The sequence below is a fragment of the Sphaeramia orbicularis genome, chromosome 11, assembly GCF_902148855.1.
Source record: "Sphaeramia orbicularis chromosome 11, fSphaOr1.1, whole genome shotgun sequence".
Taxonomy (NCBI): Eukaryota; Metazoa; Chordata; class Actinopteri; order Kurtiformes; family Apogonidae; genus Sphaeramia; species Sphaeramia orbicularis.
In genome coordinates, this window is record NC_043967.1 from 26,712,762 (window position 1) to 26,740,288 (window position 27,527).

The 27,527-nt window shown below is 40.2% G+C and overlaps 1 protein-coding gene across 2 annotated transcripts; it reads right to left on the minus strand.

Moving 5' to 3' along the window:
• Window positions 1–3,746: 3,746 nt before the first annotated feature.
• tent4a (terminal nucleotidyltransferase 4A) lies at window positions 3,747–27,434 on the minus strand. Of its 2 annotated transcripts, none has more exons than XM_030147595.1 (13): window positions 26,391–27,434; window positions 23,037–23,160; window positions 22,044–22,090; window positions 21,119–21,239; window positions 17,965–18,072; window positions 14,679–14,807; window positions 14,375–14,588; window positions 10,858–10,984; window positions 10,668–10,771; window positions 10,387–10,559; window positions 9,467–9,625; window positions 8,475–8,528; window positions 3,747–8,109 (listed from the first exon to the last, which is right to left on the minus strand). In XM_030147595.1, the coding sequence occupies exons 1-13, from the start codon at window positions 27,209–27,211 to the stop codon at window positions 7,945–7,947; spliced, it is 2,346 nt and encodes a 781-aa protein (XP_030003455.1). In that variant the 5' UTR covers window positions 27,212–27,434; the 3' UTR covers window positions 3,747–7,944. The 2 variants fall into 2 exon arrangements, with proteins under 2 accessions (XP_030003455.1, XP_030003454.1); XM_030147594.1 differs by having other exon boundaries at window positions 8,355–8,528.
• Window positions 27,435–27,527: the final 93 nt, after the last annotated feature.

The window sequence follows — 27,527 nt, forward strand, 5'->3', positions numbered from 1 at the left end:
TGGCGGACTTTTGACAGACTTGTTCATTCGTCCATGCATGAAACTTTCGTGCTCAGTCATTTAATTCGGCTGTGGCTGAGGAGAGGCCTCTGCCCTGGGTCAGAAGGTCGTACAGCTGGCCCTGCTCAGACACGACAAAGCCAGCAATCTATTTCTTGGACCAATTCCTCTGCAGCTCCCAGTCTGCTCTCTGTTCAGGTTTGTTGTGATTGTACAGCGCTTCAAGCGGACAGGATCACTGCTGTACATTGGTGGTTTTAGAGAGGTGAGCTCTTTATCTGTCCCTGTTTTTAACTCAGAGTTTGTTTCCTTGGGAGCAGACTCCTTGGTAAATCTTTTCATGTTTTTCCTGCGATCTCTTTTCAGCTTTGAACGCTCATGTAGATGTTACACCTTTGAAGGTGGCTGCTTTGCAATTCTAATGTTTTCTGGTCTGTTTCACCTCTTTTAACCAAAGTTTAAAGTTCTGTCATTTTAGGCAGCTAGAGCAGGGGTGTCAAACTCATTTTAGTCATTTTAGACTGAGCTAAATTTGATCTGAAGTGCGCCGAACCAGTAAAATAATAACATAATAATATATAAATAATGTCAACTCCTAAACTTTTATCTATGTTTTAGAGCGAAAAAAGTTAATTTACATCATGAAAAGGTTCACATCTACAAACTATCCTTTCAAAAGATGTGACTAGAATAAACAAACTGAAAAATTAAGTATAATTTTAACAATATTATGCCTCAGTTTATCATTTACACATGTACATTATAACTTACAGATCACAGTAGATCTGCAAATACACAAAACATTGAGTAACAGGAAGAATTTTGTTAAAATTGTACTTACTTCTCGTAAGACATTACAGGTTATTCACATTTTTTTGCGAAATTATACTTTGTTTTAGTGTAAATACATGAAAATATTTACATTTACAAAGAGAAACATTTGAAGTTGACATTATTTATGGGTTATTATGGTAGTATTTTAGCGGTCTGACCTACTTGAGATTGAATTGGTCTGAATGTGGAACCTGAACTAAAAGGATTGTTAATATCTTCGTATAATTTTAGCATTTCACAAATTCATCTCAAGGGCCGGACTGGACCCTTTGGCGGGCTGGATTTGGCCCCCGGGACGCACGTTTGACACCTGTGATCTAGGGTATTTGCAGTGAGAGAAGAGGAGAAAATCATCTTATAAATCCAACCCTGAACAACAACATGAAAACATGGGATGTCCAGCTGAAGTTCAGCTCATTGTATCTGAATGTAAATGTCCAGTAACTTGGCAAATGTAGTTAACACAGTTATATTTAGAGCCAGAATTTAGATGCACTGCAGACAGCAGCGAATTTGTGGATGCAGAGGAGGTTTGAGGTAGAAAGGTTTTGCTTTAACGTGAGCACCACCTAGTGTTGATAACAGGAATGACATGTTGGCTGAAGAGGGGGCTCAATCATGAAAAGGAAAACCTCAACAGAAGCTTACAGGTAAAAAAATAAAAATAAAAAAAAAGATGTTGATGTTAGATCAAATTGCAATGAAATGTTGGTTATTATGTCTGTTTCTCAGTTATATTATATATGCTGATGTTCTTATGCAAAAATCATACTGAAAACAAAATATAACAAAACAAACCTGATGTTTGCATGAAACTATGAGGCTTTTTAACCTACAAAGATCTAAACAGCTCTAGGTGACCAAAAGTATCTACTGATCAAAAGTATTCAATGAGCTTTGAAGCACTAATTATATCAATACATGTAAATAATTCAGTTAAATCCAATTTTTCAGCTTTACATCGTCATCAGATATGATTCATTTGGACATTTGAGCCTCTGTAGTGAACATGAAAACAGTCAATTTCTACAACATGGAACGGCCAGTAAAACCCATGACAGAAGTTACAGACTCTAGATTTTGCTGAGAAAGTCACTTCTCTTTCTTTTTCTCTGATTTCATGGAATATATTTCATGCAAATTAAGTCTTTGAGCGATTTAATGTCGGCAAACCTGATAAAAGCAGATGAATTATAACGTCCAATAGAACCTGGACAAACCTCCCATCCCTCCTCGTTCTAAGATAAAAATAGAACTTCGAGAAAATTTTAAAATTATGTACAGGGTGTCCTAAAGTCTTTTTACAATTTAACTAGTGTATTACAAAAGCAAATGAATAGACACATTTGTAGAAACTATTCCAAAATGAAAAGTAGATATAGTTTTTTTTTTGTTGTTGTTGTTTTTTTGCCTCATTTAATTCACCTCTGTTAGTTGCACAAAGTACAACCAGGTGGAACTGGATTTCTTGTCACATTTGCTGTAGCATAGCCTCATCAATGATGTCAGTGGCTTCAGTGATCTTTGGTTTCAGGTCGTTGATGTCCCGTTTCTTTGTTGGATACACAACACCTTTAACATAACCCCACAGAAAGAAAGAAATCCAGGGCAGTGATATCTGCTGAACAAGGTGTCCAGGGAATTGGGTCATCCCTTCCAATCCACCAGTCTGGAAATGTCTGATTTAGGAACCCCCCCCAAATTGCAGAACCCAATGTGGTGCTGCATCATTTACCTGGAAAATGATGGCTGATTAAACATCCAGTTGTGGTGACACATATTCAGTCAAAAGGTCAAGGTAAACATTTGCAATAATTAATCTCTTTGAAGAAAAATGGCCCAATGACTGGATTGCACATGATCCGCCAATATGATTAAAAACTTTGACAACCAATGAGAACAAATCTGATTAAAATATCTCATTGATTGCTTTTGTAATATATTTTTTTAAATTGTAGAGACTTTGTGGAGACTCTGTATAACACATAAAAAAATACATTTGGGGTGGCTACTTCATGGATAAAATAACTGCTCAGCTCATGTTTAACCTTTTCATACATGAATTATCAGAACCTTAATCAAGATTTTTTTTCCTGAGTGTTTTTACTCCTCTTTAGGCATGAAAAAAAAAACGTGATTTTTTTTTTTTTAAATGAACCTATTTTCCATGGCACTACAAAAATGTCCACTCAGTTGAACACCATTCGTTTAATTTTTTAAACAAAGAAACAGGCATTTACTGGCTAACTGTGTGAAAACTATGAAATAAAAGCATTTTTATCCTCCTGAAACTTAGCAATGCATTTCTGTCCTCTGTAGGGGACAAAATTTGACAGTTTTACTTTAAAAAAAAAATGCTGTCAGTTGTAAGGGAGATTCCATTAAAATAAATAAATAAATAAAAATAATTTAAAGAAATGTCTTGGAAAACAAACAAACAAAAATAATTAACTGTTGCATTATGTACTTTCCAATCAAGACAATTGTTTAATGGAAAAAAGCTAAAATTTTCACTTTCCTGGGTCTCAGGAGGTTAATGCTGCTAATCTGATGTTTTCTCACATTTGAATATATTATAATAGTAGTTATTACTCACACAGATATAAAAAAAAAAAACCCTGTTAATTACAGTCTAATAACAATTAACAATTGAGATAAAAGAACAGCAAAGTTACAGTAAAGGTCTGAATTTCAGTATATGGTATTATGCATAAGTGTCCACTGTGTTGGCTGATATGGAACTAAAACAACAAAACCCATGAATATACAAGAGAACAGCTGTAGAATAACTGTCCACTGGAGTGACCACTATGCATGAAAGGGTTAAGTTGCTAATGCTGTGTGACTTTACAACCTGTTTCTACTATCATGATCGCCCATTAAAAAAAAAAAAAAAAACGACAAACAATGACTGGCAGTTTTAAAATGTTTATTAAAAAATAAAATAGAAAAAAATATATTTACATAAAAATGTCAAAAAAACAAAACAAAAGCTGGGCAGTGGTTCCCTCTGGCCGCCGTCTGCTTGGCGTCCATTTAGAGGGTCACTGCTCACATGAATCAGCCAGGACACGGAGGGGCTGCCACCTTTTCTCAACAGCAGCCACCAGTTTAAAATCCCTCATTGTATTGCAATGGGGGTATATTACATTGCATCTACATGTACATGTGTACGCCAGAGTCTCAGCGGTCCAGAACCACCCACTGCTGCACGCCTTCCCCTCCCACTTTCACCAGTCTGGAGAAGTGAAGGCAAATATGGCAAAAGCATGACCGGGACCTTTTGTTTCATTTCTTTTTCACCCATTTCTGTCACCATCATTTGAGAGAAAATGACTAGGTGGGGAGGAGGGTGGGGGGGCTAAGCGTGGAGGGTCGGACCACTGAGACGCACAGAGATTTTAATCCATACAGACTTCTTTAAGGATACTGCATGTCAAGTCTTTGCTGTGAAGATGCAGGCAACTCTAACCCAGTCCAAAACTTCTCCATCACCAATTTCATTTTCATCAGTGCTGGTTCTAATCTCTAAAAGCAGACGAGGCTGGGATGCACGTTGAAAGGGTTAAAACAGACCTGCCCACCCCCTTATTGTCCAATTTATAATAGGCTGGGGCTGCATGTAACTGAGAATTTCATGCACTGCCTCTCCACTGATGGAAAAATAAATATCTATACGGTGGAATAAGGTGAAAGGATTTGAGATGAGGGTGTCTGAGCAACATCTCGAAAATAGCTTCTTTCCTTTACTGGCAGTATGTTGTAGTCATAAGGGTTGGGTTTTTTTTTGCTAAATCATTACACCAAAAGTTGATTCTGTGGCTGGATTGGATGATTAGCTCATGAACTGCTTTGCCTGTGAGCTACTGGACAAAACAGAAACTCTGATTAAATTGATGTGAGGTGTAGTTTTGACTGATGGATCAGAGTTGCCATGTTTTTTTTTTTTTGTGTTTTTTTTTTTTAAAGAAAGACCAAAAAAAAAAAAAAAGATAGTGTAGAGTACTGAACACAGTCTTGGTGAAGGGTAGAATTGTTGGTGGACACTTTGGCCCCTTTCTGAAGTGGAAACACAGAGTGCAAGGCGCTCTCTGGGTCCACTTATGAACTATCGAGTGTCTGATTACAAAGCTGCAGTGGCAAAAAACAAATCAACAACAAAAAAAAAAAAAGTCATGAATCTTGATGCTTTCTCACACACACTTCACTATGTCACACACTACACAGACTCAGACCCCAACCATTAACATTAACACCCCCTCTTCCTTTACATCTGACCAATAGATGTAGAAAACTAGACTTTTAAAACATATCAGGACCTTCATACAAATACAACGGGGGGAGGGGGGGGGGGGGGGGGGATCACGGGAGGATGGATGGAAGGGGTCGGAGTTCACTCGTGGTTCAGTTTTCGGAGTCTGACAGTCAGTAATGTTACTCCAGTCCAACGACAACAAGTAGTGTTTGGAAAACCCCCAACGGAAAAGACAGAGTTGACACGATAATTAGAAATAATCCACTTGCATAGTAATAACACCAGCGTGTGTAGTGTTTCTGGGCGAGTCACAGCCTTTCGACAGTCCTGTTTGTGAGTGTGTGGGTTTGTGTGACAGCGGTGCACTTGCGGGGCCGGGGAGGGGCAAAAACGACGTACACACACTCCAAGTAAACACAAAGAAAGGCATTGCAAACAATTAGCGGAAGTACCTGGCAATCAAATATACACAAGATTCCTGAATGGAATCAAAATATAATTCCCTTTCTCTAGGGCCCTTGGTTCAGGAAGACCCCCACCCCACCCCCCTCCCTCATTCTCCTTTGTCCAGGACCACAAAAGGAGAAAAAAAAAAAACCTTTATATCGCTGAGCGTCTTAGTGTTGGTCTGCACCGATTTACAGCTGTGAGCCAGAGTCGGAGCTCGGACCTGGGATCAGACTTCCAACGGCTGCCTCCCACGGCCGGAGTGTCCGAGGGGTTCTGACCCAGAATCAGTAGCTCGCTCTGCCCTCTTAACCCTAAATCTTGATCGTCAAATTCAAGTCAGATAAGCTGTTGCCTTCTGTGGCTCCTAACAACATGTAATAAAAAAAAAAAAAAAAAAAAAAAAAAAAAAAGACAAGCACAAAAAATGACACACAAGCATATATGCAACAGGCTCGCTCTCAGGCCAGGAATCCGCTACTGTCTGGAAGTGTTCAAGTCACTTTCAGTTCGGGACAGTGGAGGAAAAAACGGCCGAGACAAGGCTCGCAGTTCCCCTGACTGACAAAATATGGCAACAGCACAGTCCCATATTACAGGACACAAACACATACACTAACAGAGGCATACACATGCACACAGTCTTGAGGTGGTTCTGCCTGCGCTGGATAATAAAACAGGAGCTACCTCTTTTAGGCCAAAAATCTTCATCCCTTCACTTGCTTCCAGCAGACAAACTACACTGAGGGACAAGACGTCCTCAGGGAGTTTAAAGGTTCTAGAAGTAACACATGCATGTGCTTATATGAAGTTTGTGGGAGGCATCCATGATAATAGCCTGTACATCAGTTTCTACATAAAGGAATCAGGTGAATTTATCCTCCTTCTTTTGTCTTGGTTCTACAGTGCCTCGTAAACGGATGGAGCAAATGTCAAACGACTGGTTCTCAGCACTACAGACTTCACATACATGTGTCAATCTTTCATATTAAACCTTGAATGCCACTGTTTAAAGTCCAGTATATAAGATGATAGAATTCATGTTATGTGAAACCTACGTTGGGTCATATTTGACATTAGCTGACAAATAACGTTGCATACTATTGCATTAATTCAATTAAATTAGGTTTTGTTATTGTTAAATACACGTTTTTGTTAAAGTTGAGTTCAGTGCTTTCCCTGCTGATCTTTCATTAAAAAAGGTTTAAACTATCTGCTGTTTGTTGTATTCACAGTGGATATGTCTCTCCAGGCATTACCAGTGGTGCTTCATTTTATTTTACTTTTTTTTTTTTTTCAGATATTGTACTGTATATTTTTTTCTGATTGTTTTGTCTTGACATTATGTACACAGAGACAGATGTCATAAATCAAAAAAATTTGGAAGTGAGAATTTCTGTTGAAAAAAAGTGACCCAAGTCCTCTACAAATAAAAATCCAAGTCCAGAATATTATCATGGATATAGAAAAACGAAACCACCAACTACAGGCTCCCAGCACAAAACAGCCCATAATAATGGCTTCATGTAAGCACGTCAGAATCGGTTACATCATACTATAACGTTAGCTTTCTAAGTTGAATGAGATTAAGACCAGGGAAGAGCTCCTTATCCCTTTCTGTTCCTGTTCTCTTCATCTCCCTGAACATCACAAGTAAAAGTGGAGAGGAGAAAGAAGTGGTGAAGGAGGGGCGTGGCCTTTGAACTGAGGTCCATCTCAGCTTGATGTCATATACATACGCTCACATTCACATAGAAATACCAACGGTTTTGACACACACTCTAGAGATGCTGCCTGGGGAAAGGTTCGTAAACAAAATTAAAAACTCTACAAAAATAAAATAACCGTATAAAAATGCCTTTACATATACACAAAAATTAAATAAGCATTTACTTTAGTTTCAAAAAGAAAAAAACATTATTGCACAAAATGAAAACCTTTGTTCTTACGTGATTAACTGTAAAAAAAAAAAAAAAAAAAAAAAAAGAAAAAAAAAAAAAGAAAAAAAAAGTAATGCAACACTGAACCACAAGCAGCTTGGCTGCCAGGCTCAAGACGAGGTCAACTGAACTTGACAATGACTTAACCGCCAAGTCCAAAAAGAAAAAAAAGGAACAGACCTGAAAAAAGATGGGAACCAAAATACTGCAAAGGAATCGGAAACAATACTGAAAACCTACAAACAAAAAGTCATGCAGAAATGAAAAACTAGAGATAGTAGGAGGAAGATGCAGAGCCAAGGGCTGCCTTTTCTCTGGACAGCCCCAGAGTGATAACTGCTGGTCTCTGGTCCTCTGTCTGCCGTCTGTCCTCCTTCGAGATGAACGAAGAGCCAGGGCTTTGCAGCCAGAGAGGAGGAAATGGGAGGAAAAAGTTTTGCGGATGAGGAGGTTGAGGAGGAGTGGCTTCTATCTGCTGAGGCTAACCGGTAGGCTGTCCCTCTTTCTGCGTCGCCAAGTGTTACGGTGATACTGTGTGTGAGTGTGGGCATGTGTGTGTCCGCGGTTAGCCAAAACAGGGTTGTTGACGAGAGGCGGGTTATGGAAGCCCTTCACATTGAACTTGGGTCCATTCTGCAGAGGGAGAAGAGAGAATGGAGATGGGGAAAAAAGCACATAAATGCACAAAACTCCTTTCACTCACACAACAGGGCATCATGTTTGTTTATGATTTGCTTTAACACTACTCTGAATGAGCTGAAAGAGACAAATGACAGAGAATGGAGAGGGATGAAGGGAGAGAAGATGGAAAATGTGACATTTTCAGGGTGAAAAATGGATTGTGTTGCGTTTCTGTGCGTGTGGCATCTGGCGCCTACCTTATGTGTGTGGCTGGAGTGGGGGCTGGGCGGAGGCTGGGGGCTGGAAGGGGCAGGGGCATGAGCATGGGCTGGGGGGGGCATGTGGAAGAAGGGAGGAAGCCCGGTGTCTATACACACCTGTCTGCCAGGTATGGAGTGCATGGCTAGACCACCGGGCAGTGAGACGCGAGCCTGGAGGACAGAGGGAAGAATAAAATCGGGTTGTAAATGACGGATCATGAAACATAGATTCTCCCATATTCATATAAAACCCTCTGAATGTCTAAATATGACGAGGAGTGCAACATGTCTGAGGTCTCCAGTGTCATGTTACATCACACCGATATTACATACAGTATATGGACAAAAGTATTGGAACACGTTGAATTCAGGTATTTCTTTTCCAACAGGAGTCTGGGATACAAAACAATAATGTGATAATATAGTTTTATATTGGGATAAATATCATTGTATTGGTTAGTTTTGGTTAAATTGTTATCTTAGCTTCCAAAATGCTTCAGATAGTTTTACCGTTTTGTTTTTCTTTTTATCCATGACTTCAAATGTTCTACCGCCAAATTTCTAAAACGTTTTTCATGCTCTGACTGTAAATAATCATAATAATCAAAACTGATCATTTGCTTTCTTCACATTTCACATAGGAAGAAAAACCTCCCATTAAACTCTAAGGAAATTCTGATAAACTATATGGACAAAAGTATGGGGATACATCATGGCTACAGCTTGTAAGATGTCCTGTTGATGCTGATTTGAGATATGAACATCAACAAAGAAACACTTGAATTCAATGTGTCTGAATACTTTAGTGCATATAGTGTATATTAATGTAACTTAATAAAAATGTAGGGTGATAATGTTGTGAAGTAGTGCGGGATCATTGGAGTTGTGTTGATGAAAATCTATCCGACACAGCTCAAGAGACGATCATGTTTACAGATGAGATATGTATGTAATATCTAGTTGTTTCTATATACTGTGATGTCAAAATGTCACTTACTTAACATTAAGATAATTAATCTACCTGTACTGTATTTAATTTCACAAACCGCAGGTATCCTTCCTTTTGATTTCTCATAATCCCTATAGTGCGGTCACTGTGGAGAGCCTACCTGTGAGCCTGGAGGCATGAGCAGAGGGTGTGCTCCCATACTGGGCTTGCCGGTGCTCATGTTGAGGCCTGGTGGTAAAGCCAGGCCCAGAGGTGGGAACGATGGGTAGGGTGGCATGGCCGGAGGAGGGATGGGACATGGCGGCGCTGAATCAGAATCCTGACAAATAGCATGAGATGGAGGCAATCATTAGCAAGAACGACATGAGGTTACTTGTGACACTTTTCTACCGATGCACATGAACAAACACTTGCTAAACCTGCAAACCTAAGAACATTAGAAGGTCTCATTAAACCCACCCTAGAACCCTCGGGCAGTTGTAGATTTCAATTAAAGTACATTCTACCAACAAAACATTATGTCAGCGTTTCCCTCAGCTGAGTGAAAGAAAATAAAAGGGATTTGTAGGTCAATTAGGTATATGGCAGAATTACACCATTATGTTAAAAATTAACTGCATAATGACATTCGTTTACAGAGCTAATAGTGAACCCATCTACTACAATATTCCCATGTCCTTTGGTTTGGTGGTTTGAGTTTCCTGGAGTCTGCCTTATAGACAGACAGTGTACTGGAATCAATGATCAGATGACAGTCACAGTATGTCAGATGTCCTCCTGAGACACAGGAAAGTAAACGATTTGGCTATTTTTACTTTAAATAATTGACTTGATCAAACAGTTTTTTCAGCAACAGTTTTTTCAGATAATTTTTTTTTTCTGAAATGTCCTTTGCAGTGGACGGCATTGTTTTTTTTGTTTTGTTTTTTTAAGTAAACCTATGAAACTCTACAGAGGACAAAAATGCATTGCTGAGTCTCAGGAGGATATGACCAGATTATGATCAAAAACATTTTATAGGCAACTTAGATTTTTCTGTGCCACCTCTGAGCTTCTTTGCAGTTCCAGTTTTTTTCTTACATTGTCTGATCCAGAAAGTGAGGAGACTGAGGAGGCTGATGAGTGCTGCTGAGGGCTGGAGATGGACATGGGTGAGTCTGCACTGTGGGGCGACACCGAGTCCCTCTGTTGCTCCTCTGAGCTGCCACCAGAGCCCAGCTCCTGCTCCGACGCTGGCTCCTTAGGAGGTAAAACTAACAAAAACACAAAAAGAATTCAATTATGACACTGACAGCTGAAGGCATCAGAAGTCCCATAGGCCAACTCTACAGACTTTTTCATTTAAGTCTATGGATTTGTACCTCTACTGTCCGTTCGCGCAGGATCCCTGCCCCCCCACTTCTTAATGATCCATTCTCTGTAGTCAATCACCTCCTGGGTCAACCTGATTATCCTGCCCAAGGTGCTGCAGGACAGAGAAAGCAGGGTTTTAACAGAACACCATTTTAATCCGGCACTGGTGCAGAATTGCTGACAGGACATAACCTTTACCTTTCAGAGTCTTTGTTGGGATATGACCGAGCGAGTGGCGACACGGCGTGACTCAGGACAGTGTAGGCATAGTCAAACACTTGCTTGACATGAATGGCACCGTAGGAACCCCTTCCCACATCGTTACCTGAATGAAAACATGGCGATAGAATGATAAAAAGTTACAAAAAATACCAACATAATGTCTTAGTGCATCAAAAATCATTTTCAAGACGTTATTTCCTCTTATGGCATTTGGATAATAGTGAACATGAGGTTATGAATGCAATTTAAGACCCGTATCACAGACATATACCAACAAAAACTATACAAATGATGACAGAAAACAGAAGCTTTTGAAAAGGAAAACACTATAAAGAGTAGAAAAATACTTGGTGGTGGCAGGCTTTGCTAGTGGCTTTATGTTTTTCTGACCATCCAATGCTTTTATACCCACATACGAAACCAGCTGGGTGTGTTAGCTGCACAGTTTAGATTAGTGTCACTGGACAAATCTTTCTATTTTGTAGTTTTGTTGCAGTTTGATCAAGACACACTCCGAGATGAGAAAGATACTGTGTCGTCTATAATCTACCATCAGTGTTCAGGTGGATTGAGGTTTGGCAACAGTGAAGTTCATGACATATGACTCACATAATTTTCATACTAAAACCATCCAATGAGCTCTTGTGTTGTATGGATAAGGGAATAATTATTATGTAAAAGGCCAGGAAAAAAATGATTCATCACAGATGCACCTTTGTATTTACTTGCAGTGACCATTCCCTTGCAGGATTTCTGTAGGTTCTTTTTTTTTCTTCTTTAATTTATTTTAGGTTTCAACAGACTTTTTTAAGAACAGTTTGAAGACTATTATGAATGCAAGTTTAGACCTATTTCATATGAAGATGGACAAAAAAGTACAGAGGCTGAATTTTGATGATCCTCCAAATATGAACACAGAACAATACTATAAGAGTTCAGGTGTCTTCTGGTGGTTTACATTTTTCTAACATTTTTTTAATACCAAAAGTTCAAAGATTTCAGTAGATTTTAGTCAAACAGTGAATCCCCTGTTTTCAAAGTGTGGCTGAACTAACAATCCCCACATTAGGTTAACAATGACATTAAAAACAGACACCATGTCACCCACAGGTCATGTTGTGACACTACCTGAGTGAGCCAACAAATTCTTTACATCAGTGGTTAATGGTTTTATATTGGGCGTTCACACTGTGATCAATACAAATTTCAGAGAGGAACAACAGTTTAAGGCATGTAAAACTATATACCAGGGGCCACCAATCCTGGTCCTCGAGGGCCGGAATCCTGCAAGTTTTAGATGTATCCCTCTTCCAACACACATGATTCAAATGATAAGCCTATCATCAAGCTCTGCAGAAGCCTGATAATGACCGTCAGGTGTGCTGGAAGAGGGAAACATCTAAAACATGCAGGATACCGGCCCTCGAGGACCAGGATTGGTGACCCCTGCTATATACACTACACCAGGGGTGTTCAAATCTGGTCCTCGAGGGCCAGTATCCTGCATGTTTTAGGTATTTCCCTCTTCCAGAACACCTGGAAGTCATTACATCGTTATCAGGCTTCTGCAGAGTTTGATGATGAGCTGATCATTAATTGAACCAGGTGTGCTGAAAGAGGGAAATATCTAAAACATGCAGGGTACTGGCCCTCGAGGACCAGATTTGAATACCCCTGCGCTACACTTTGTGCTGTAAAAATCAGATGAACTAATTTTAGAAACTTCAGAGATTTTCTAAGGACAAACCCACCCTCTTTATACAGGGGTCAACCATTCAGGCTTGTCCTAATGTGCCTAACAGATGTACTCGGCTACATGTAGAGAAAAAAAAAAGGTGTAGGATAGTGGGACCCCCCCCCCAAATCTATGTAGACCAGTATCAATGGTTTTTGCACCACTGAACTCTCCAATGTGCATTTATGTTTGTAATGAGGGGTTTATGCACTGTAGCCCTACTGTAAGATCCCAGATACACAGTTACAGATGTCACTGTTTCTATGGAAACACAAGCCAGCTGAGGAGTCTGTGTCGCTAAAGATTCAGCTGTCCATGACCCAACAATGAACTCTAAATCATTTTCATTTCCTCTAATTCCAAAATCAAAGTCAACTGGGCTCAGTCCGGATTTTAAAACACACCAAAAACGGGGCCTAGATCGCTCACAGTGCAGTTTGTCTGTATGGAAGCATCTGCATTTCAGTCACATGTGCAGGCTTTTATACTAACAAATTACAAAGTAAAACCTGTTCATTTCCACTGCATCTAAAACAGTCATCAACTGTCCAGGACAGATCTGTAGCTCGTTTTCCCAGATAAGTAAGGGGTCCAATCAAGCAAAAGTGAACATTAACATGAAAAAGTAAATTTGCACACATCATTTATCAAGTGGGCTCATTTTTTTGCTAAAGATCTCTAATTTATGGAACTGCTATTCTTTTTAAAATACCATATACACAGTACAGGAGAAGTTCCAGACCTTCTGTTAGACTGCATTAAATTAACAAAAAGACATGCCAAAGACTGTCTATTACTTTGAGAAATAAAATTCTGAATAATGAAGTTTATGAATTCATACACTGGTCACATTTAAAAAGACTATCTGTGAACTGTTACTGAGAATTTACTCTTTATTTGTAATTTACCTATATTAGTATGGACCACCACAAGTTGTAAATAACGCTGCTTGTATTATACATGAAATACAGCATTGTGATTATATCTGGCTGCTTGTTTTAAAAAATAAGTCAACATTTTGAGTGATGCATACAATGGTAAAGAGTCGTCCATGTGTTACCACATCCTCATGTCAATAAAACAGACACTTTTCAATATTTTACTCCAAAATTTATTTTCAACATAGTTGAACATAATATTTAAAAGGTTTTGTTCTACTTGACATCAATTTCTGTCAGGAACCGCATGTTTTGAATGTTTGCGCAAAGCTTAAAATATTGATGTCCGTTTCAAGTCCATGTGTTATCAAGCAGTAATTTGACATTTTTCACCTAAAAATTTTATCTCCCCAAATTTTGTTATACATAATGTTAAAGTGCTTATAAATACCTACTCAAATATTTATAATATATGCATATAAGTTACTCTGTTTACATGACAGAGACTGTTGAACACGAAATGGGTCCACATGTTACCACTTGATCGGACCCAAAGACATTGTTATCCTTCACAGAGTCATTCTTGAAACTACCACTGGATGGTGCCAAGATGGGAGTCCCCCCTCCCACTTGGAATATGAATTCTATACATTATAACCAAGTTTTAACAACTAAACCTTGGGGTAATCCTAACTGTATCAGTGTCTGGAGATGTCCCTGATACAGCAGCATTTCTAAAAGCTTATATTTCACCTAATCTTTTGTGGCTGCTTGGACACAGAGTGAATCTCTACATCAACTCCCAGTTTTAAAAGGGAAAGATCACCATTACCTGCACTATTCCTTTACTAGAAATCTTTTGTTCATTCATATTACCCACCTGGAAGCAGTGGGTCCTCTATACACAGCATGGATGGCCTGTATCCATTCGTCATGGCCTTCATGAGCTCCTCTTTGGCTATGTATGCGCCTCCGTTTTTGATGCGAATCCCTGTTTTCAAGTAGTTGAAATGGCGACCGTACAACTCGAAGAATTCAATCAGCAACACGCCCAAGTTCTCATTTGGGTTCCGGGCATCGATGCGAGGATGGAGCTAATTGAGCAAAAATAAGATGTCTGAGTACTCGATACTACAACAGCGGCATGTTTTTCAGTCCCGTGTACCTGTGTGTAGGTTCTATACCTGTAGGAAGCTGATGACCATGAGGATGAGGCTGTACGAGCTGATGCCTCCAGTGAAGACTTCGTTTAGATCTCTCTGCAGCAGAAACTGCTTCAGTACAAAGATCAGGTAAGGCAGCACTGGATACTTCTGAAAACGGATGAAGAGACACATGGAATGAGAAGTGCCGAGTCAAAGATCAAAGTAAAAAGAACTAAGAGACAGAGGTAACCTAACAGAGAAAAAAATATACCCCAGTTATCTTTGAAAAATCTCCTTAGAAATCCCCATTTCTCTTTGGTGATTCATACAAATTCAGAGTTAGCATATGCACTGGATAAAGCCAAACACCCGTTCTTTTAAGATTTATATAAACTACAAGTTGACTCACTATGCATTTTTAAAGGCTCGTAACAATGACTGGAGAAGGAAAAAGCCGACTTGATTTTGGCACAAATCTCTCTGGAACTGACCATCTTGAATTTTATTAGAAATGAGATTTACCATTGAACTGAAAACTGAAAATTAAAATTCTCAATCAGTGGTGAAAAAGAAAAGAAAAAAAAAAAACCCACTAATTGAAATAAATCACAAAAATCAATCACAAATCTAATCACACACAAGTGTAAAACATCTACATGGAGTATTTTTAAGCTATTGTTTTTCAAAGTCAGTCATTCAAGTTGATAAGTCTGATATGATAGTGATTGGTAGGGTTGGATAACGGAGTAGCAATGAAATAAGGTGCATTGTTTTGGTTGATATTATGACTGCCCAATTAACTGAATTGCAAACAGCCTTACAACATCAATTTGTGTGCAATTACATAATCACAAAAGGTTGCAACTGAAAAGATCTAGATTTAGAAGAATTTAGGGTGAAGCTCTTGTAGAAATGGAAACTAAATAAAATCTCTGTTGTATGGGGACATTTTGAATTTACTGACACAGAGGGGGCAGAGGTGATGTGTAAATTACAGTGTAGCCATTAATGTGACTTTTCTTTAAACCACATTTGCAGCACTAGTATGTTCAAGTTGTTTGGGAACCAGCGTCATACTGGGACAAAGTTTCTGTCCAACTCAGTGTTAAATAAGCCCGTTAATCAGTTTGGCTGATTATCTTGAACATGATAAGATGTGGGAATCTTCACCAAATTCACTTCGATCACAAATAACATCAGAAAGGAAAGGAAAATCTATATGTTTCTTTTAGTGTGAGGGAATAGGCTATTTTTTTCTGCGGTAATATGACCATGGTAATAGATACTGCCTAACCACTTGTTGATCAATCAGTCTGTTTTTCTTCTGAGAAGCCATAATTCCCACAACTGCTGTAAATCCCCTGCTGAAGCCTCGTTTACTGCGGAAACCACAGTGATTCAATCCATTTTTCTGTAAGTGGATACAATTTAAACATCAGAACTCGTAATAGATGAGATGTATGAAGTGTCACACTCCTTCTCACCACATAAATACTCCATCTCGCTTCCAACTGGGCCACACTGTCTGAAAAGGTGTTAAATATGGCTTGCAAAGGCCTAAGACAAGATAATATGCTTAAACCCCAGAGGGTCTGAAAATGGGAATTACAAATATGTTCATTTTCCAATTGAAAAGGCAGCCTAACCTCCTGGCAGTATATGTGTGCATATCTGTGCCAACAGAGCAGCAGGGCTAGGTTGACTTTTCAAATATGCTTTTAAGAAGTGAGAACAAGACTGGGAGGTAGTCTGCTCCAACTGGCTGCATGGGAATCTGGCATATTCACTTTGAGGTGACCTCACAAGGACAAGACTGCACTGGAGTGTGTTCCACCCACGCATTAACAACATCAACTATCACTGCACTAATGCTGAGTGTGGTTGTCAACAGCAGGCTTTCAAGCTGTGACATGTATTTTCAAAGAACCATAATACAAATATGAAAAAAAAAAAAAAAGACAAAAGACTGACAGCTGGCTGGAACATTGGCACCTGGAATTCCTCTGTTGCTACTACAGCTGGGACTATAGCATGCACAGATCAGCAGGAATTTTGTCAGAGCCAAGGGGTGAAACACATCTCAGCTGAGTAGAATCGGCAGCAGGCTTACATCGAGCCCAGTTCCAGCTTCCTTTTGGAAATGAGATGAGCCAATACAAGGCTGGAGTGAAGTAAAGTGTAATGCTTTGAACTGCTGGCTTGCCTGATTCACATTGGGAATTTCCAAAAGTTCTGCATTTAGACAGCACTGTAAAATGGTAATTATGTGACTGGTGGTTTTTATTTAAATATGCTGGCATGACCTTTTCCTCTCAGCTTCCTCCAGCCCTTCTATGCAACCTGACTACTCATTTAGTTACCTCCAATAATGCACATTATTGTTTAGAAGACTTGATGCATTTATATTTTGTATTTTTCATATTTAGTGTTTTTTGTAAGCAAAGTGACCATATTTGGAGAAGAGGATTGAACATATAATGTAAAATCAATGCAGAGGGCATCAAATGTAGCTAAATGATATTTCCCAGATCTAAAAGTTTTAATTGATCTTAAATGTCTGGGATGTTTATTTCTTATCACCTCACGCTTCCAAATTCTTGTACACAGACATGCAAATAACTATAGTCTAACTGTTTTCTTGTGCGAGGACACTAAACACTGTAATATGTTTAACATTTTGTGAAAATTGTGGCCCAACAATTTTTTTTTTGTTTATTAATGATTGAATAGGTAGCTGGGATCTGATGACTGTAATGTAGCAATCTTCTTATAATGTATAAAAGATACTAACTAGCAGGCTAGCAGACAGACCATGTAACGCAGAAGTAGTGCTAACATTAGCTAATATAGCCAAGTCATGCCAACAGGCCATCTACTAGTAAGTACTGATAAACCTCATGAAATATATGTGCAACAAAATCATTTTATGGTCTTATCAGTGAAACTTCTTTATCACAACTGACAACTAGTAGAGCTGTCAATCAGAAAACATGTCTAATTTAATAAAACAGAAGTTCAGAAAAGCTCAGCAGGTTAGAAGGTAGTCAGTTAAAAGTTCACACAACAGACAGATTTCTACAGGCTCTCAAATATTATTACTGAGACAATAGGACAAGGATCCAAATAAAACAAATGTGACTAAAAAAGGAGAGTCAGGGTTTTCAAATAGATTTTTGGGGCATCTAGCACTCAGTAATATTACACTTTAAAATCTGAATGCACTGGCTTAAATTGCATGTTTTCCCTCGACTCTGTTGTGACGATAAGAATGATCTACATTGAAACAGTATAGTTGTAATGTGTGTGGTTCTGACCGGTGTCTCACCTTAACATAATCTTTAATGAAGCTGGCTGCCTTGACACCAGTCTCCACATTGAAACTGATGTCTACCTTCACCTCGGTCTCCTGGTCTGTCAGCTTGATGATTGGCACCTGAGGGAAGATGATGTGACAAGAATCGACACACTTTAGTCTGACCCACTGCATCATGGACTATATAAACTTCTGTGTGGAAAACGCAGTACCCTCCAAGACAGTACAGTGTTTTCCCAACAAGCCCTGGTTGACCCCTGACCTGAAGACCCTGCTGAATGAGAAGAAGAGGGCCTTCATCTCAGGGACAAGAAGGAGCTGAGGAGAGTCTAGAAATACAGCATCAGGAGGTGCAAGGACAGCTACAGGAGGAAACTGGAGCAGCGCCTGCAGGACAACAACGTCCGAGATGTGTGGAGAGGCCTAAAACACATTTCAGGCCACAAGAAAAAAGGGGATGGACCTTTTGGGAATGGAGATCAGGACTGGGAAAACAAGCTGAATTTGCATTTCAATAGGTCTGACTCTGTCCTGACTCCAACCCCCACCCATCCAGGTCACTCTTCACACCTCTCTAGTGTTGCGACCTCCCTCCTGCTGTTACCATCGACACCTCAGCTTCACTCACACACCTCTGTTCTGGCTCCAGAGCCCACTCCCTCCCTGTCACAGAGGACCCCCTCCAGTCACCTCCCACTCCCCTCTCCTTCACTATGGACCAGGTGAGGTGGGAGCTCAAGAAGACAAAGGCCAGGAAAGCCACAGACCCAGACAGCATCTACTCCAGACTGTTCAGGGAATGTGCAGAGCAGCTCAGTGAGGAGGTTCTGTACCTGTTCAACCTGAGCCTCAGTCTGGACAGAGACCTCCTGTGTGGTTCTGGTTCCTAAAAAAGCCCACCCCAGTGAACTGAACCACTACAGACCTGTCGCCTTGACCCCCTACCTCATGAATACCATGGAGAGGATCATCCTCCGCCACCTCCACTCCCAGGTGAGCTCTGTGCTGGACCCTCTGCAGTTCACCTACTGTCCAGGCATCGGGGTGGATGATGTTGTCAGCTGCCTGCTAGACCTGGTCCGGGAGAGTCATGTTCTTTGACTTCTCCAGTGCTTTCAACACCATCCATCTGTCGCTGCTGCAGGGTAAGATGGAAGAGGCAGGCGTGGACCAACACCTGGCTGCGTGGACCACCAACTATCTCACTGACAGACCACAGTATGTGAGACTACACAACTGTGTCAGATGTGGTGGTCTGCAGCACAGGGGCCCCCCCAGGGGATGGTGCTCTCCCCATTCCTGTTCACACCATACACATCTGATTTCACATACAACTCCACACACTGTCAGCTGCAGAAGTTCTCTGACAACACCGCAATTGTTGGCTGTGTCTGAAGGGAACAAACTGGAATACAGGGGACCATCACACACTTCGAGGACTGGTGTGAGCAGAACCACCTGCTCCTGAACACCGGAAAACGTAGGAGATTGTGATTTACTTCAGCAGGTCACCCTCACAGACACAGGTGAACATCTGGGGCTTGGACATTGAGATAGTGGACTCTATTAAGTACCTGGGTGTTCACCTAAACAATAAACTGGACTGGACTGACAATACAGACACCCTGTTCAAGAAGGGCCAGAGTTGCCTCCACCTGCTAAGGAGACTGAGGTCCTTTGGAGTGGGCAGGGCTCTCCTCTGGACTTTTAATGACACTGTGGTGGCCTTTGCAGTCCTCTTTGTCATCGTGTGCTGGGGAGCAGGCAGTACAGACAGAGACAGGAAGAGACTCAATAAACTGATTAAGAGAGCCGGCTCTGTCTTAGGCGGCCCGCTGGACTCCATCGAGGAGGTGGCGAACAGAAGGATGCTGGCTAAGCTGACATCCATCATGAATAACCCCTCCCACCCCCTGCACCACACTGTAGAGGCCCTGAGCAGCTCCTTTAGCACCAGACTCTTACATCCCCTGTGCAAGAAGGAGCGATTCCACAGGTCATTCCTCTCCACACCAATCAGACTTTATAACAGTTCCCAGTAACCCCCACCCCCCCATCACATCATGTACATGTGCAGTCATGATGAGGTAAATAATACTCAATTTTTAATTCAAATTCTTTATTAATATAATACCAAATTTCTCTTTATATTTTTCATTTTCACTCGTGTGGCTTTTTCTCCCTGTCTTTCTCTCTGCACTTGCTTGGTGTATGTTGGTGCTGTTAACGGTGAAAATTTTCCCATGGTGGGATAAATAAAGTCTTATCTCATCTTATCTTAAGTCAATTTCTGAAAAGCATGTTGCTGTGTGTAGAAATCAGAGGGGGAAAAAGGAGCATCTGTCCTAACTGATAGGCCGTTAGATGAAACGCCTTAACTAATCCAGAATGAAAAAGCTATTAACTACTTATTGTCATGTCAGTCAAAGCAGCAGTGCAGCACTTTACCTGCCTACGTGGATTCCCCTTCCTTAAACTACTAGTGTGGGCCTGGAGCAGTAAAGGTAGGTTCAATTATGACACAGCATTGAGGCATTAAATGCTTTTTTGAGCTGAACAGCCAACACAGAAACACCATGATTGAACTCTGCATTCTCACTGACCCAAATACTACTGGTTTTCATTTTGGGTGAAATGAAACTTAAAAAAAGGATGTGTTGTTCTTTTCATGTGATCTCAAACTGTGCATTCACCACTCAAAAAAAGCCCACTGCAGCTGGCTGAATGTGCCACCTATTACGCAAACAGATGGAGGACACAAACTGAGTCTCAGAGGTTAGTTCACATCCTCTTTTTCCACAGATGAAAGAGTGGATCAGCCAAGCTTTCTACCTCAGACTATTTCAAGTGCAGCAGAACTTTTCTAGGAATGTAAAAAGTACGGCCAAATTGCAATTTGGCTGGACATACTCCAGTCCCCTGCTTGCTTTCTCATTTTCTAAGGCTGTTAATATTTTATCACTTATTGTTAAAAAATAAGCCTTTTAAGAAGACCAAATTAACTGTAATACAGTTCATTAATCATTACGTCAGTGACCATGGAAGAGTCTATTCCAATTCGATCAAAATCAGTGTTGCATTTGATGGACATATGTTGGTGAAAATTAGTGTGGCACCCACAATGTCTGCAAAGTCTGGATGCCTGCCTACATTCACAAACACTCACCGTAGCCTTGTCCAGCACTTTGATGGAGAAAGGTTCTGCCACGTTATGCTTGCGAAGGGCTTGTTCCAGCTCTTGTAGAGGGGGGCGTTCCCACTTCCCAAACACCACCAGATCAATGTCACTGAGACAGAACAACAACATTAAATACTATCCTGAAAAAAACTACATAAAAAATATCAATCAAAATAATATTTTGACCTTTAGGGAAAATTAATAATTTCTTTTCGTGATAAAACTAATAAAAAATAAATTGATACCAATCTAAAAGAATGCCTTTAAATAATAAAGCATTAGCTTCATTTTGAGATTTTTTTACTACTTTACATTCCCATCAGTCATTTCTAACAAGGAACTAAAGCAGTTACATTATCCTCTTCAAAACCACCAGACTTCCTTGACAAAAACAGTAATTTTACATAGGAGATATTGGTCTACCACTGAATCGATTGATAAAATTTGTTGGCGTCAAAGACTTAAATCTTAAATTAAGCCTTAAATTTCAAGCTTGAGCTAAGCCAGGCAGCAACAGTACTTCTGCACTCCAGTTCCCTGTTGGAGAAGGCTGTCAGATGGAAACATAAATATTCTAAATATAGTGTACACTTAATATTGACTAGTTTAGAGGTGGCTAAAATACATTTTGCTGCTGCTGCCCCTATCCATAGCAGTACACTGCTTTGCCTCTGTGCCAAACTGGAGCCATACTGACTGCAACCTACTGTAAGGAATACGTCAACTATGGATGAGCTCAACTGGATTTCAAACAACCCAAACAGACATTTTAATGTATTTTAATTCATACATTCTACCCTATTTCCAAATTCAAACAAAACATTAGTGAAAAACATAAAGCTGTTGTTATAGGCATGTGAATGTTGTAGTTTAACAGGATTACTTTTGTTTCAACACAAATAATCGCTCTTACCTTGTTGGAAGGTATAAACCAGTGCTGAAGCTGCCAAATATTTGAACCTGGAGACAAAATATAAAGGGAATATGAAAATGGAACCCAAAGTCACTGTGGCCATGAAAATGACAAGAATACTGCACAAAATAACAAGCACTAAAAGCCCTTTTTATCTCACACTAAAACCTTAATGGCCTTGACAACATGTTTTTGACAGTATGAACCATGAATTGTACAATACATACTTGTAGTGATGATATACATTTCCTATTCAGAGGTTTGCAAACTACCGGGAATTAAGTATTTCCGGGTTCTACTTCAGAGACGGTGAATGTTGCCAAGTGGAGAATGCTGCCAAATTAAGTATACAATGACTAGAAAAAAAAATGCTGTGTTTGAGGCTGCAAGTGAAACACTCTCCAAAGGAAGCAGAGTGGAGTTCTTTCCTTTTTCCCGTCTGGTAAATACAACAAGGCAATAGCACAAAGACAGGCCAGGATTAATAGGTTTAAATGAAAAGGGGACTTGGTACAAATCACAGGCTCGATCCATTTACCTGACAATCTGGCTAACAGTGGAAGTAGGGAAGACTGGCAGCCAACAAATCACCCCTGCATGTGTTTTACATGATTAAATAATGAGGAGAGCATTACATCACTGCTCAACAAGCTGCAAAGTCTGCCACCGCTGCTTCTACACAGGCCACTTTTTAAATAAAACTACTTTTTTTGCTCCTCGATTGTCCATTGTGTGTGTAGTAGTTACATTAGTGAAAGCACCATATAGACGTACAATATTTCCGTCATATTGCGCAAACACCACCTTCTCTTTAAAAAGTGTTGTCAGAACATGGTGTCTTAAAGATTTATGAGTAATCTGAGATCACCATTTGTCTGGATGCCAATAACTCCCTCTCCATAAGCAGGCTGCATGATTTGAGAGATTAGGCTCTGTGATATGAGGGGGACAATCTGATCCAAATAAACAGACGCAGATACATATGCATCTTACATCTGCAGTGGGCCAGCGCTCCTTAATGATCCTCTCTATTCGGTTGACCACCTCCTTCCTCATTGCCGCTTCCTCTGGTCGAGGAGACATGAAGTTGTAGAAGTCCATCACTTCCTCGTGTAGTCTGGATAAAAAACATGACATAAGTTTATCTACATCACACAAAGAATTATGATACACAAAATCCTGCATGAATCATGAGCAGAGATGGAAATTAATTTTCAGAAATATCTTCTCCGTTTCAGAGTTTTTAATTTTTTTTTTTATAAGAAATTGTTATAAACCTTGCAGTCACATGGGAGAATCTAAAAATTGTTTGCACACACCACCTTGGCATACATTTTGGAAAAAAGTCCTCCACAGATGGTCCATGATATACTTCCTTCTTATCACTGTTCAGTTTAACTCATTACATGCTAGAACAAAGCAATAACATTTTTGGTAAAACTAGCAATGGAATTTGTTACCTCATGTTCCACCTAACATGAGATTTGTCATTTTACAGTTTCATAGCCCATTTCCTTTGTCATAACATGTGATCTTGCTCGACATATAGTAACAGGTGTAACCATACTTGTCAACATAAACCTAACTTATTACAAGCCTGAACTCATGTAGTCATGATTAGGTTGATCTTTTTAGCATGTCCACAGGGAACCTGCACCTGCAGAAAACTGACAGTCTTCTGCAGAATACTGCCACAGGTGATGTTAACCCATGACCAATTTCCAAATGTGTGTGTGCATGTGTGGCATTTGTCCATTGCTGTGAGGTAAAATTCAAAGTGAATGGAGTTGTGGAAAATGTCCAGATTTGGACACATACCTGAGGTGCTAAGGTGGAGCAACTTCGCAACACAAATAAAAATGAGTGAGAGGGCCTCTCCCCGTGGGCTTGGTCCCTAATGAATGATCAGGTAAATGCTTCGGACAATGCCAATAATTTCTTAAATCAGTCATTACTATGTCAGATGAATTTTGTCTAACACATAGAGGGGAAAAGGAAAACACTAAGGAATCCTTCTGATTTTAATCACCCTCAAGTTGTGTTTGGTTCTGCTTTAACATTGAGGATATTTGGCCCACCATGAAGAGAGAAAAAGAACTGCATACACCTTTGTGCTTTAGATCAAGACATCTAGACACCCTCCAGCCATACATTCATTGCCAATATGGCTTTTGTGTTTGGGAGTAGAGGGGCATGCATTTCTGACCAGTCAAATGCCTCAGAACAGTGGACCCCTTTTTAACCCTGTGGTCATTCATTTTTCTAGGAATGCATGCCATGATGTCAGTGTGAAATACAGAACAGGGAGACTGTCACAATCAATTACCAAAACCCTGGGGGAAATGCAGTCGGCCCATGTGCCCATTGCTTGGTGAAAAAAAACAACAACAACAAAAAAAACCTCATGCCAACTAGCCGGTCGGGCCAGACCATGTGCATGCCAGAGGCTCACCTCTGACTGAGGACATGTTTATAACTTGCCCCCCCACAGTCAAAATAGGACATTCAAGAAAAACTCTTTTAAAACAACTTTACAGTTGACATTTTGAAATAAGTAATGCTGTTCATCTTTGCTGTTACAATTTATAAAATCATGTTACAATTACATCTTAAGGCAACAATATTTTTCCTGTTGTAATTTCTGTCATTATAAGATGCATGCTGCACAAATATAACATTATTTGCATTTTCAATCTGTAGTGCTAAATCCCTCTGTGCAGGACTTCAAAGAGCAGACCTGAAGGCAAACCAATGCTTTACCAGTTAATGCACAAGCCAAAACTTGCACCAGTGAACTTGTTGAATAGAATAAACCCAGACGAAATTAAAAGTGTTGCTCATTCACTTCCAACAGAACAAAGTACAGACGAACAACACTGTTTTTTTTCCCCTTTAGGGAAACTGGGAATGTTAGCATCAAGATTGAAAAAGTGCTTTTCCTGACAAACACTCATTCCTTGCACTGAAAAGTCCCAGATGGGTGCAATCAGCCATTACAAATATCACAAGTACATGCAAGACATCTGAATGTTCTTTGGTTTGTATGAGGACCCCTCTTATAGAGGAAACCTCTAATTATGATATAATTACTTGTATAGTAATAAGTAATATATATTTATATATACATATATGCTGCTCTTACTAAAATAGTAATGGAGCTGTGATTGTGGTACATACAACACACTCTAGAAAGACTAAATTTTAGATCAAATAAAGGGTGAATCATGTCAAAAGTTGGCAAAACTACGGATTGTACATGGACTAACTTGCCATTAGGACGCCCTTCAAATGCCTGTTATGTCACAAAAATGGATACTCCCATGCAGAACAAACAAGAAAAAATATAGAGTGCAGTGTCACAGAACCTGCCTTTAAATCAGTTACAATAAAACAGAGAATATTAGAAGTACTAGTTATTCTACTGACATTTTACTTCAAGTGCAGTTTACTGAAGTACATTGAAATGTGACTCAGATTAAAGTATCTGAGAACCTTCGGGCCCAAATTCCATCCTGTCCTTAGTGTATGTAGATCGACTTTTGTTTTCATCATCAATTAAAGCAAATAGAAGAAAAGCGGATATATTTAATGTGCTCAGGAGTGAATGAGCAACTCCATCATTTCCAAATCGTATCTAAGTTTTACCATTAAGTAACTGCTACCAAACCCTGTTAGCTAAAACCGGCCAGAGTACTAGCGTATCGTTACTTCACACTTGATATTTTTATGTTTATTCTTTACCCATGCTGTCGGTTTGAGAGGATAGTTAAAGGGGACAGTTTATTCACTGCAGTTGTGTCATTTGTGCGTCTTACATGAGTGAAAAGAGACCACAGTTACCTAAGTGGGCTATGGGCTCGTGTTAACTAACGGACTACGTAAGGCCACATAGAATACACCACATCCGGTGAAACCCTTCGAAATAAACCACTGATTCGAAGAACAATACGGGATAAAAAACACTGTATCTTAATAATATGTATGCAATGAAACACCGTCGTGAATGTATGCACTAATTGCGCTGGCAAAGTATCATTGGATTGACTCGTTGATTACAGTCGAAATTCAAATTTCAGGAGACAAAAGCACCACTTCCGGTTGTCTTGTGCTCGGCTCTCGCTGCTTTTATGCGTCTAACGGTAGCTTACATAGCAAACAGCCCATATACAGTCCACACTGCATCGGCGGATCAGTATTCAAACTGCCCGTGGAAATTAATATTGATACGTGTGTGTAAAATTATACCCATTACACTTATTTGTGACAAACTATGCAACGGCCACTTTTAAAGCTGTATGATAATTGGTAGCAAAACGTCAACGTTAGCTTCTAAAGGAGTGCACTTACCCAAGAACCCCTGGGTTGTACTTCCTCGTCTTCCAGGGCGTCCAAGTACTCGCATAATTGCCATTAGTGCAGTTTGAAAGCAAATAATTCATCCCATAAGTGCTCGCCTTATTGTCACTTTTCCTTCGGCCTGGATGGTGACTGTGTGAGTGATTTACGGGTACTGAGGGGTGAACCTGGTGACGCTTCACGCAAATCTGCTGTAAATTGAAAGCCGGGTGCTCCTGATGATGACGGTGGTAAAGGTTGACATTATTTTCAATGCTGTCGCTCAAATGTAAGAGCAGATTGGCACCCCCGACATTTTTATTAATGTTGCCCGTCACATTTCCACCCATAGTCCTCTCTAGTAAGCAGCTGGAAGGGGGGCTGTCCGTCCCGGATTCTTGCGAGGAGGACGAGGAGACAGATCCAGTCTTCTGAGGCAGAATTTTTCCCTCACCTGGTTCAGCCGTGTTCGCCGTGGTGAATGAGCTCTGTACGTTCCCGTTGGACAGCGCTATCCCCAACGAGGAAATCGCAGTGCCGTTAATACTAGTAGTGCCGTTCATGATGCTGTGATGGCTGCTGCCGTTGCTCAGACTGGCAGTAACGTTACCGTTGCTGCTGCAAATGCTCTTGCTCGATACCACCGTGGTCGCCACATTTTTTAAAACATCCAACGCAGCGTAATTCACACAATGGTTGTGGTTTTGATTGTGAAGCTGCTGCTGCTGAGTGGAGAATGTCCGTACTCCCTGAGAGGTCTCCCAGACGTGCATCCATAAGGCGTTCGCAGGTCCTTTCTGTTCGGGCTGAATCCAAGCTACCCTCGGATCCATTCAACTTCTTTCTCTGGCAACCCCCCTACAAGTATCTAACTACCACTTGCGAACCCGTTGTGATTCTGCGCGACTTCCTAGACCTTTGAAAGGTCGCTACGCTGTCCGGGGTTACGAAAAGAGAAGTATTTAAACATTAAACCGAATTAGGACCATTGATAAAGTGGCCCCCGTACACCGCTAGCTGGAAAAAAAATGCTAGCCGATTCCTACGGGAATTCAATATGGCGTATTCTCTTCAAATCTATGCGCATGCGCTCTCGGAGGGCTTTCTTAGCTGATGACTGCGCCCCCCCAATCCGCCCACTCCTTCATC